Here is a 12,841-nt window from a genome sequence, read left to right as displayed (position 1 = left end):
TCAGCAGCAGCTCAGTTCTCACTCCACACGTGGTGTGACCAATCCCAATGTGCCCGCAATTGCCTGGGATTTGCCCTGCAGTGGAGGACCCATAGGAGGGGCTGCTGCCCGGTCAGACTCAGCCACCTTTTGCTGATGAGCAGGAAGTAAGAAAGATGATGTCACTTATTAGCAGATAGCAGCCACTGTGGAGCTGTGGAGGGAAGAGAATCCATGGGAGTGGAAGAAAGATCAGCCATTAGTCAAACCAAACAAAACACAGAGCTGGTCTCTCGTGATCACTTAAAACTGGATGTGTCATTATGTGCCAAGGGAGCAACAGTTACCTTAGTATGTTACAGTCTGTTTCTGTTTTACCATATTCCTTTAAAACCAATGTTCTTGCTAGTTGGGAATAATTGGTCTCTTTCTGTGGAAGCAGAAAAAATCCTCAGCCCAAGCTGTCACATTGACTTTAGTAGCCAAGAGCTGAGTTTCTGTAGCAAGGCCATTCTCCCCAGTGCTTTGTAGCCCTAGGGGCACCTCTGTCATGAATGTTCTGGATGTAGTGCAGCCATCTGTTGACAGAGGAGCAACCAGTATTTTATTTTGCAGTTTGTGTCCAACTTTAGGCAAGGGCTCAGAGGTGGCTCCTGCAGTGGCTGGGAGACAGCAGTGCATGGACACCAACGCAGCTTGGAGGTTGTGGCTCTTGGTGCCAGCTGGAACTGTCTGCCCAGCACAGCCAGTCTGCAGCAAAGCAGGGAGGAATGTGTTTGCTGTCTTTCCCAGTGGGAGTGGTAATTGGTACCTGGTGGCTTAATAGTGTAAAAGGAAGGTTTTTCTGTAGACTGGAGGGATTTATCAGATGATAAAACCAGCTTTTCCCATTGTTCCTAGCAGACCTTTTCTCACTGTTTGTAACTGAAGCACATGGGTAGTGGTTTGGTTTTTTCTATGGCACTTTGACAGCTCACCTGATACTCCAGGATCAGGAACTTTACTCCCTAAAAGCCCATCGTAGTAGATTGCTGGTTTTAAGGGTGGGTTTCAGTACCTGATACAGGTGCAGATAAGCACAAAATTAACTTTTTGTGATAGAGCAGAGTAACTAGAAGGTCCTTTTACCTGGTACCCTCTGCATTGTTTCTAGACTGTCATTTGTCCTTTGGATCGTTTCTGCTTATTGTGCTCTCCAGTAAAACACTGACTGGCGTGTAAGTAACTGGCTGTTCAGGTGGAAAAAGCCGTAAGAAAAATGCTCCACTCAAGCTGGAGCAGAAGGACTGTAATCCTTCAGACCCTGAGATCTAAAGAATGAATAACCAGTGTGTGTACGGCTCTGCTTGGTTCAGCTCAAACTCCTTCAGCCCTGTATAAACAACATCTCCTCTTTGTACTGTGAATGCTGTCCCCTTGTGCTTTGCTGTGCAGCAGTTTGGCTGTTTATACTGCCAACAATCATCACACTGTGCTCATACCGTACTGCTGGTCTGGGACTGGAAGCCCTTTGTGAGACTACTTGAACCAACACAAGGCAGTCACTGCTCCAGAGGATAAATCCTCTAGTAGTTAGAGGTACAAAAGTGTTTTGAAAACCAGTTTTAATGTCACAGGACACATGGAAAGAGATTTAGGTACTTAGCTCACAACAGCTATTTAAAACTTGGTGCTGATATTTTGGTGCTGAAGCAGTGAGCACATCTGTCAAATGTCAGTATCTGTATTTGACATCAGCTTCTTTTTTTTCTCTTCCTCCTGCTTCCCCAGTCTGATTTGGCTTCAAAGAACCAAGTGTTGGGTTGCCTTTCATGTTTTGATAACTTGTGTTGAGGAGGACACCCACCCTCCATGCTCTAATTTATTATAAAGCTGTCAACAGCAGTTAAAAGGGGAATGTTTGCAAAAGATGAGAGGGGTTTTTAATGGGAGCAGCAGCTCTCCCATGTTTAATGCTAAAAGCACAGTGGAAGCTGGGCTGATGGCACAGGGCCAACAGCTCTGTGTCAGTTCTCGGCGAGAGAAGTGTTCCAGCTGAACCGAGTGCAAGTAGCGGTGAGCCAGCTCGGATTCCGTGGGAGCTGCTGTGTGTGTGCTGTGCTCTGTGTGCATGGGATCACCCTGCAAACCTGGGGACATCACAGTGTGCAAGAGCAGAGTGTGGACCAAAGGGCTGGAGCATGATGTGACCTGGGCAGCGAGGCTGGCAATGCCTGTAGGCTGAGATGAATGGAAGGTGAGGAGAGGACAAGCCAGCAGGGTTGTAGGAAGTTTTACAACAGGATACAAACCGTGTGCAGGATCGTGCCTGTGTTGATTCTGCCTTCTGGTAGAGCTGCCAGCCTGGTGCCTAGAAATTGGGGGGTTTGGGGTGGGTTGTTTGCTTTTTTTGTGTGATGCTTGTTTCTACTCCTTCATAGTATGTAGGATAGGCCCTCAGTGGAAATGTCTACCATTCATACAGTCTTTTGTTGTTCAAATCTTAATTTCAATGCATAACCTATATAACACAGGTGCCTGCTGTGCTGTTTATAGCACTTGCTATGTGGTATAAAGGCAGGGTAACAGATGAGAAAAAATCCCGAGGTGTGAGAGAAAAGGTGGAAATCCTTTGCACTAAGGTTTTGCTGAGGGCTGAGATACTACGTGTGGAGGTGGTGGTTTTCTTGGAGCTAAAATGTGTTCCAAGAAAGAGATTACATTATTGGCTCTCTTGATTGTGTCAGCTCAGCCCTCCTTGAGCCCCTGGCACTCCAGCAGGCAGAGCAGTTCCTCAGCAACTTCCTGCATCTTTTGGATGCTGAGTACTGGTGGGCAGAAGGATGCAGGAGCTCAGTTACCTCAGTTTGCCATGGAGCAGCGCACGGATGCTTCAGCCAATAGCTTCTCTCATGCTCTTCTCAGGGTGGACTTAATAGCTGTGAGGGTTTAAGTTACACACTGCTGATTAGTTACTGCTTGATCTCCCTTTCTCCCTTTCTTGAAGTAAAAACTCCAAATTCCCCCTTACTACAGTTGTGTGTAAAACAAGAAGTGAATAAATCCTTAAGTGCGATGGTATCACTCAGGTCTGCACTGAGGCTCCAGGAGAGTTGTGGCGAGGAGGCAGTGCAGGGACAGGCCAGTGAGGCAGCCCAGCCTTACCCCACTTTGCTTCCACAACCTTGACAAACATGAGTAGTCCTCTTCTCCTTGCACCCCACCTCCCCCAGGGTGCTGAGGGTTACAGGGTGAAACGGGGACAGAAGGCAGTGGCAGCTTCTGTCAGGCAGCAAAGGAAGAAAATAAGAAATCTGAACTGCTGAACTAGTTGGTTTTTGTGTCCAGGCAGTGGCATTCTTGGAACTGGATGAAATCCCCAATATGGTGTGTGGTTGCTCTAACAGCTGCTCTTATTTATGCTCTGTGTCCATCTCCAGATGCTGTTTCTATCCCTTATGGTTAAAATCTTAATGATCTCATGCTTACTATTATGTTATGATCCCAGACTACGGCCTACATGTTGGATCTTTCTCTTGTGTTCCCCAGCTCAGGGCCAGTTAAATGTCAGAGATGGTTTTCTTTTTTTTTCTTGTCTGTCTGTGAGAGTGAAGCCTTTTGCTTGTTTCACTGGTGTGTGTTTCTATTCATGGGCTGACAGTGGAGTGTCAGTGAGTGCCCTCAGAGCCTGCTCCCTTTCTGGGCTGGTTACTGCACAGCTCTGCCTGTGACAGGGCCCTGCTTTCCTGGCACCCACAAGACCTGAGGGCAGCCCCATGGGCAGACCAGCTTCCCAGTGTCCAGCCATGCTGTCACATCATGTGTGACTCATCCCTGTATCCAGTTACCACTTGCACTCTGAAAACTGCCAATTTTCTGTCAGCCTACACAGCTCAAGGCTGTAGGGATGGCTCTTTGTGGCCGATGTGGTTGTGCCAAGCAGCAGCTGCTGAAGCACAGGGCAGTGCTGTTTGCCAGCTGGCAGCCCCCTCCCCTGCCAGTGCTGAAGAGCAGCAAATGCCAGGACACGGTGTTGGATCACCCCTGCTGTTCACAAGGGAAGCCTGGTAGTGGGATGAAGCCTCTGGATTCTCTTGGTGATCTCTGGCACTGACTTAACCATAAAGAGTCTTTTGGCTGGTGAGAGTTTGTCCAGGGTCATCTTAGAGAAGTAAAGACCCATGAGAATGAGACATTTAGAGCACCTCACCTTACTGGGCCTTTCCAGCATCAGTCAGAAAGACAGTAGGATTTGGAGGCTTTGGGGAGGTTTTTGGCTTTCTTGGGTTTGTTTGGTTTGGGTTCCTTTTTTTTGGAAAGCATTCTGAGCAGAGGGAAGATGTTTGTGACTTCCTGACATGAAAGAAGCATGACAGTTCTGAGTATGTACAGTAGCTGAGCAGAAGCTTGAGGAATAATAGATTTTGGGCAGCTGAGCCCCTTTACAAAAAGACCAAAAGTGTGAGGGAAGGAGTTAAGTTGAATTTAACTTAGTCACTTTAAGTGCTACAGATAAATAAATAAAATAATCCTTGCACATGGTGAATTATTACCACTGAATCATCTGTGAAAGTCTTTTAAATTAACCTGGTTTCTTGTAAGGGCCTTTTTCATGAGCTGTCATTAACAAATGCCACAACTTACATTTTTTTATCAAAATCTGATAAATCCCTTGTGCTCGCTTGTGCTCTTCCAGTCACGGGGCTGCTGAAAGCCAGCAGAATTCCCTTCCCCTGGCACACAGGGCTGTGCACCCCTGTGCCTCTCACACCCATCCTGGTTCCTTGTAGCCTCTTCCCTGCTGATGGGAGCAGACGTGTCCAGCCTGAGCCTCTTCCTTCATGAGATGCCACAGGCCAATAAGTTGATGTGGAGGTGTGGGAGCATCAAATGCACCTTTGATCCAAGGTCTCTTTCATGATGCTACAACCAGGACAGATCTTCAGGCCTTGCCTCAAGCAGCTTTAACTGTGTTTGTTTTGCAGCTTCTGTTGGTGTCAGATGGATGATCGGGGTTACAGAAATTAACAAGGGCTCCACCTATGGCAACAACGACAACAAACAGAAACAAAAGTAGCATCTTCAGAGACTGCTTCAATCCAAAGAGAACAAATGCAACTGCTGAAAACTCTTAAGTGCATATCATGGTCCTTCAAGTGAGATCAGAGGATGAGTAATTGCCGTGCATATCTGAATTTGTGCTCCTGTTGTTTTTCTCTGGGGGTTTGGGCTGGATGATGTGCTGGAAAGATGCACTCCTGCATATACCGTCAACAACAGGTTTGCACGTGTGGTTGGTTTGTTTTCCTATGAAGTGTCTTAAGTTTTGAAGAAAAAAAAAAATTCCAGCGTGCTTGTATGAAGAGACTCTACCTGGAAACTAACCAGAGGTGCAGGCTTTAATGTCAGAAGACTGTTACAAGATGATTAAACTTGATAGTTGTGTAGATCACACAGTTTAACAACCATAATCTGTCAGTGTTTAAATACAGTACAGCAGGATGCTGTGCTTGGTTATAGCAGTATTGGACTGAAGCAGCTCTGCTGAACTGGCAGAACTACAGTAGAGTTTTTGTACATCCAGAACTTATTCCCACAGTGTGCACTACATGGGCCCTTCAAAACTTCAGCCAGACCCTGGACATCCAGACAGCAGAGCCTGGCAGTAGCATAACCTGGATCAGAATTTGGCCTTGTGGCCTGAGCAGAGCTAAGTTACCCACTGCCACCTCTTTCCCGAGGCCATACATCCAAGGCTTTAAATGCTACTTAAAATTCCAGGCCATCCTGACAATTGTGGAAAGAAAATAACTGGGCATGGTGTAGTGAAAAAATGCAACGTGTGCATTAAAATGTATGCCCCACACCCATACTGTTGTGATCCTAATTAATCTGCTTGTCTGTCTTTTCTGATAAATTAGTTTACTTGGTGCCTCATAACAGTCAGCCTAAGTAATAGTAAATTATTTTCTTCAGGGGAGGAGAGGGGAACTAGGAAGGAGACCTAGGACAGTGGGTATAGCTCATTTTATGTCTGTCTTAACTTGATTTGACACCCTTCTGAATTAAATAAAATTAGAATCAAGCTCTGAGCAAAGTGGGGTTGCTGTGACATTCCCAGTACTGATTTCAGGGCAGCCGCCTCCTGTTTTTAAACTTCTAGAGTTAAGGATCTGCAGGTTACTAGAAATAACTTGTTTAAAGTAGGAAAAAAGGAAAAGAGGGCACATTAACTAACAGCAATTATGATTGAAAAAAAATCCCCATTTTTTTCAAGTTGATAGATCCTGACTCTGAATATTGGAGGTTGTGATTGGCACTTTCACAGACAGTCCATTTTCACTAGGCACAGGACTAAACCATGACAGTCTCTAGTGAAGGAAGTGAGCAGTCTTATTCTATCAGCTGGTATAAAAACATTTCTCTTGTCATATAATAAAACTGAGACTGGAAGAAACAGGCTAATACAACAGTTTGAATCATGCTATGAATATGTATTTGCTATTTGGTACATCAGATAATCTAGAAACTCACCCTTTTAATAGGCAACACCTAAAAAGCAGGTGAAGTAGTGCTCTTAGCATGGAGCTATAAGTTTATGGATAGTGGAGGCAGTAAAATTTACAACATGAAAGAAGGAACAGACCATGGGAAATGTGAGAGACTGGTTTTGGGGGCTTTTTTCCTCACACATCTTGTGTACACATGCATTCCCTACACTCTGAAGCTTTCTGGAAGAGGGTGTATGATGGCATGAACAGAAACATGGGCTCTGATGTAGTTTTTCCAACACATGAAACAGAGCCCAAGAGTAAAAAATACTGCAATATTTACAATGCTATTTAATAATAGTACATGCCCTGCACTCTTTGCTGTAACACTCCTAACAATGAAAAACTAAGTATTACATCCTGTAGTAATGATCAGGCACATTAACAAGCCAGACCTGAAGACACTGTACCCAAGAGTTTGAAAGTGGGTGGGAGGGGAGAAAGGAAAGGCCTCTCTAGGGTAGCATTTTACTGTAAACATTACCTGACAGGTCCAGTGGCCTTTTCTCAGGGTGGTGGGTGAGTAGTTCTGAGCAGCAAATACATACTCCTGGAGTGACAATGGCTGTTCTACCTTCCTAAGAGCCACAGATTTAACATGCAGCAAGGAAGACATTCAGCATTCCTTATGAATCTTAGTCTTTTCCCCTCCACCTGCATGCAGTGCCACTTCTCCCAGAGGAAAGTACCAAACAAGTAAATACTTCTGAAAGAGTGCAGGGATTATTTCATACCCATTTCCCTGGGTCCAACCCTTAGAACAGGCTGAGGGCCAAACCTGCCACTCCTGGATTCACCCTCCTAAGCACTTCTGCAAGTCCAGGCACACCACTGAGGCCCCTCCAGCACTCACTGACAAACAGAAAGCTGAATGGTCCTTGCCAACGTTAAACTTGTCCAGTTCACTGTATTAAAAGAATGACATAGGTCATTAGGAAGCAGTGTTTGCCCCTCATCCCCACAAGCAACTGTATGTTCTACAACTGCCTTAACAAAAATTAGTCTTAATGTTTGTTTATACAAAAATAAAAGTATAAAAAGCTGATACGCAGTGACTGAGTTTTCTTTTAGTTGGCCAGGAAACACTTGTAATAGTTTGTTACCTCTGTCCTGACTCCTAAAGGCTGTCCACAGTTCCTGTTTGTGTTCAAGGGCACCTGAAGCAAGGCAAGTGAGGACACACATCACTCAGACACTTCTGTTGCACTGCAAAGTGAAGCACACAGCAGACTGGGGGGACACTTTCACCTCAGGTACTTTCACAGTCCTTTACTGGGGATGACAACACACTTCCCCTCCTATCACAGAACTGAAAACAGAGAACTGAAAAGGAGGGAAAGTCTGTGTTTGAATTCAGCGTAATATTTTTTGAGAGCCTAAATACACACACAGGTGACATGCACAGCAAGGCTCGTATTTTTCTAGAAGTGTCAGATTTTGTGGTATGTCCTCAACAGCTCACCCCACACCTGTGACTGATCAAGGATTTGTGGATTAAGATGAGAGACAAGACACCAGAATATAAAACCAAATATTAAAAGCAAGTTTTAAGTTACCTATTTTAAGTCTAAAGCTGTAACAGGAATATGTAAACTTGCATTAATGTTTACAAGTAACAGTTTTTAAGTCACCTGTTTGTAATTGCAAGTAAAAAAAAAAAAAATCAACAAGATCAGGCATTGCAGGCTGTTTCTTTCAATTGCTAACCACTGCTAATCTCTCTTCCTTGTCTGGGGCTGATGACAACTGGGGTGTGGTGGGGAAATGAAAGCCCAGGATCAGAAGTCAGTTTTCAAAGTAGGTTCTTGGTTTTGCCAAACAGAACACAAGAATCGTCTTGTACAATTCTCTTCTAGAAGACAGAAAGGCCATGCAGACCATTCCTGTTCACAGTGCACACATTCAAGAAGGAAGTTATCCCTTAGATAAAAGGCAGTGTCAGAAACTGCCCATCACCCTCTTTCCTGAGAAGGCGATGACAGGGGGAACCTTACTTCTCTTATCACTTAAGAAGCATCTCCACTACTGATCTTGAAACTTGACACAACACTGACTATTGCAATACAAGGGCAGCTTATTCCTGTTAGGTCAGCTTAGCAGTCTTATCCCAATGTTGCAAAAAAGTTTAAACAGCAACACAGCCCCACATTTATTTTTGGAAGAAAAACCCTTCATCAACATCTCCTAAAATAAACCATTTATTGAGAAAAACCTTTTTTTTAAAATTTCATTAATCAGCCTTGTGCATAACAAATCTGAAGCTTGCCAAAAACAAATAAACAAAAACCCCAGTAAAAGTTCACAGTCAGTGCACTCAAACAGATTAAAAAACAAGGTCCATAACGCCTGATAACACTACAGCATTTTTCTGAACCTAGAAAGTTCAAAAATACTACATATTAACATTACAAGTTCTCAATCAAATGAGAAACAGGAGAAGGAACAAAAAGGGTATGGTCCATATACAGTAGTAATGGCACTTTCACTGAAACATGCAGCTTCTTCCAACTTGCCGACGCCACGTGAGCAACACGTGCCGAGTAAAATGTACAGGAGCAGCAGAGGAAGTGACACTGTCACTTGTGCAGTCTTCGTTAAGGTCAACTTTTACACTGTTTCTCAGCACAGTCTTTATGTAAATATTACATACAGTAGTGATTCAAATCTTGTCAGAATAGAAAAGGCCAGAAATTGAGGAACTTCATTCTTCGTCTGTGCAAACCTGTGAAGGAAGCAAAAGGCAATTACTTCAGCCATCTCCCTCCTGCAGCAAGATGACAAATGATCAATTTCTTTAGCACCTTCACATCTTTGAAACTTTTTTCCCTCCCTTGTTACACAACAATGCATTACAAGTGTTTGTATGGGAGTACTGACATTCCCATTGTCACCGTGCATCCTTCAGGTGCCTAAAGCAGTGTCCGCCTCCGTGATGGATGGGATCTGCTACAGCTGTACTGCTGAGGGGTGGGTGATGATCCCAAACACACTGCCACTGAACCAGAACACCAAAGTGATCAACTTTATGCTGGAAAATGGGATAGAATTCAATAACCTACTGTGCTCCCACTTCTCCAAAAAAGAAGTTACTAATACAGCTCAATTGGTAGCTGGGAATATTTGCCTGTTCTTAAGTAAAGCATCCCACCACTGCAGACTGTTACACCAGCTGCCAGATAGGACATTCAGCATGACCTTAACCTTAAGTACGAGCTTAAAAGAAAAGCAGCCCCTTGCACAGAAGAACGGAAGAGTTCTCAAGCATGTGCTGGTTTCACTTTTTATGGAGGGGGTTCTTATCTCTAAAAACCTGTGTATTTGCACTTGCTGAAGTTTTTGCTGCAGAGCCCTTCAGATCCAATTAGCTACCACTGAGTTGAAGCCTGACTTGTCTTTTTAACATAAAGATAATGCATTTCAAAACAGCAGTGAGAGTTTAATGTGTGGTGCACACCAGGTCCTATAGTCAAATGCTTGCTAAGAACAACATGGGCTTCTGGAAAGTTGCCAATCCATGTTTCCTGGACAACATCAACTTGCTACCAGCCCCTCACCATGGTGCCAAGCCCTGTGGCATCACTGAAAACAGAGAAGCTGACTAAAAGCTGTTCCCAGTTCCCATCTGCAGTTTTTGTAGCCAAAGTCATCAGACAAACCTTGACAAAAGGATGATCAAGAAGCTGGCTGGCCGTCCACCTCATCTTTGGGTCACTTTCCAGGCAGTGGCAAAGGAAGTCTTTCCCTTCTGGGCTCACTTTGTCAGGAATAGGAGGTTTATGACCCATCCCCACTTTATACATGATCTGGAAGTTGTGCTCATATTCGTGCCAAGGCCTCTGCAACAGTTAACAGCATTGCTAAGTGCAAGCTTTAGTGAGCAACTTTCTACACACTAGAGCATGTATGTCTGTACTCCAGGAAGTGAAAAACCATCCCAGTCTTTGCAGACTTTAGTGTGACAAATTGCTGAGAGTGGGACCAGAATGTGCAGAAAAACTGCTGAGAACAGTTTGCATTTCATCAGTACATGAAACATCCCTACCTTGCCGGTGACCATCTCTATGACAACACAGCCCAGGCTCCAGATGTCTGCTGCACGTCCGTGCCCTTCTCCTTTAGCTCTAGTGATTACCTCTGGAGCCATGTACGCTTTGAAACAACATATATTATGCCATCAGTTCATACAGCAGAAGGAACAGTACACATCAAGTGACTGACTGGGTAAACCAAATGCTTTTAAAATACCCCATGAATTACTACACAGGTTTTCTCGCTAAGTTTTGCCATTTGCTGGTTTCTTGTTCTTTGCCATGTTTTCAGCACAACTGTCTTTCAGCTTGAAAAGGGATGGCGAAAATGCTGTTACAGTACATACTTTCAGTTACTGCCATTTTCTGAAAATTGATTAAGCAGCTGTTTAGTGAAAAGAGTACTGTTTCAGTAAGGCTGTAGAGAAAAATACAACCCCAGAAAACACATGCCCCAGCATCTCTATAGTTACAGACAAACACAATTTTATCTTTCACATTATATCATTCACTGATTGTTTTGGCTTCTGGATGTAAAGCACAAAACTAGCTAAGGTAAAATCAAGTTTCCCTGAAACAGATGGTTTTACTCCAGCCCAGTCTTCTGGCAGAAGTATCTTCTTTTATGGTAACTAGACAAGTACCTGCCTAGCACAAGCTTCCTTACCTGCAGTCCCCAAGGTACTGTTCACTTCTCCAGGCATTGTCTGGGTATTGTTCTTCAACTTCACTGAGCAGCCAAAGTCTCCTAGTTTAATCAGTCCAGATGAGGTAAGAAAGATGTTGGCTCCTAGGAAACACAAGGAAACACAGTAACACTTGTTTAAGCCGGAGCTGAATTGAGCAATGACAGCTTCTCAATATAGCCTTGGAAGTTGCAGTAGATAATGGCTGAATTCACACTTAAAATCTTTACCTGTGAATTAAGTGTGGAATATGACAGCATTAAAGATGTTCTGGTGGGTTTGTGCTAACATGAAGTGTACTGGAAGTTGACAAGTGTTAAAAAAAAAAAAAAACAAAAGCAGTATGGCAGGCAAATTAAACAGCTTTCCATACAAGCTCGTTACAAGAAATTACTGCTTCAGGAATTCCAGTGCTTCTCCTTGTGAGCATTGAACTAGGAAGAAACTGTTTCCTGGCAGAGGCCATTGCTGTGTCCCCCCCACTAGTATCTCTTCAAGACAGATGATATTGTGCTTGTCAATAAAAATAGTGTGGCCAGCATGATGAGGGAAGGGATCATCCTCCTGTACTCAGCTCCCGTAAGGCTGCACCTCAAGTTGTGTCCCCAGCTCTGGGCCCCTCACTACAAGAAGGAGCAAGTCCAGAGAAGGGCAGCAGAGCTGGTGAAGGGTCTAGAGCACAAGTCCTGTGAGGAGCAGCTGAGGGAGCTGGGGGTGTTTAACCTGTAGAAGAGGAGGCTCAGAGGAAACCTTGTCACTCTCTACAGCTGCCTGAAAGGAGGGTATAGCCAGGTGGGGGTTGGTCTCTCAGGCAACCAGCAACACGAGAAGAGGAAATGGCCTCAAGCTGTACCAGGGGAGGTTCAGGTTGAACATCAGGAGGAATTTCTTCACTGAAAGGATGGTCAGGCATTGAACCAGGCTGCCCAGGGAGGTGGTGGAGTCACTGCCCCTGGAAGTATTCAAGATACAACTGGGCATGGCACTCAGTGCCACGGTTTAGTTGTTTGACATGGTGGTGGTCAGTCAAAGGTTGGACTCAATCTTGGAGGTCTTTTCCAACCTTAATCACTCTGTGGTCACAGCTGACTTGCAAAACAGAGCTTAGAGCCTTTTATTACACATACTACCAAGTGCCTACTCCATTGCACTTTACTTCCTGAGTAATTTTTGGAGGACTACCATTAAAATAACTGGCTATACTGACAGCTTGCACTAGAACAAACTTCCCTAGCATAGTTACAAAATCTCCAAGGGAAATCTGCAAATGGCTTCAAGTCAGTTGCTCAACACAACAGTGCAAAATAAGCCAAGTGGTTTTGACAACCTGTGGTTTTCTTTCATTCAACATCCTGCCAAAATACTCATGTTGACAGCAACAGCAAACAGGTAGAGCAGAAGGAGCTCCTTATGTCAGGCCACATTCTGGATTCTACAAGTATGACAATGAAAGCACAAGTAGGTTGCAAGTATCAGCTGGCAGAAATAGAGCTTCAGCTGTGATCTTTCTGGAGGAAAGATGATGCACAAAACAAAACTACTCACCTACTCTAGGAGCAGGCAGATATTGAGGATTTCACTACACATAGCCTCTGCCCATGTCACACAAAAGATTCAT

The 12,841-nt window shown here is 44.3% G+C and overlaps 2 protein-coding genes across 11 annotated transcripts in view; one reads left to right on the top strand and one right to left on the bottom strand.

Moving 5' to 3' along the window:
• The window catches only part of AGPAT4 (1-acylglycerol-3-phosphate O-acyltransferase 4), a 78,125-nt gene extending 70,053 nt beyond the window's left edge, over positions 1–8,072 (top strand). For 2 of the 3 annotated variants that reach the window (XM_069010094.1, XM_069010096.1), the window contains one exon: positions 4,944–8,069. In XM_069010094.1, the coding sequence (XP_068866195.1) occupies positions 4,944–5,035 (92 nt within the window). In that variant the 3' untranslated portion in view covers positions 5,036–8,069. Of the gene's footprint in view, positions 1–4,943 lie in introns of all 3 variants that reach the window. The other variant, XM_069010095.1, reaches the window with a different exon arrangement.
• A 619-nt stretch (positions 8,073–8,691) lies between these two features.
• Positions 8,692–12,841, bottom strand: part of MAP3K4 (mitogen-activated protein kinase kinase kinase 4) — a 71,788-nt gene continuing 67,638 nt past the window's right edge. For all 8 annotated transcript variants that reach the window (XM_069010088.1, XM_069010090.1, XM_069010084.1 and 5 more), the window contains 4 exons: positions 11,205–11,327; positions 10,552–10,658; positions 10,166–10,345; positions 8,692–9,231 (listed from right to left, as the gene is read on the bottom strand). In XM_069010088.1, coding sequence (XP_068866189.1) covers positions 9,211–9,231; positions 10,166–10,345; positions 10,552–10,658; positions 11,205–11,327 — 431 coding nt within the window. In that variant the 3' untranslated portion in view covers positions 8,692–9,210. The remainder of the gene's footprint in view (positions 9,232–10,165; positions 10,346–10,551; positions 10,659–11,204; positions 11,328–12,841) is intronic.

This window comes from Aphelocoma coerulescens, chromosome 3 (assembly GCF_041296385.1).
Source record: "Aphelocoma coerulescens isolate FSJ_1873_10779 chromosome 3, UR_Acoe_1.0, whole genome shotgun sequence".
Taxonomy (NCBI): Eukaryota; Metazoa; Chordata; class Aves; order Passeriformes; family Corvidae; genus Aphelocoma; species Aphelocoma coerulescens.
This window is presented reverse-complemented; position numbering and strand designations above follow the sequence as displayed.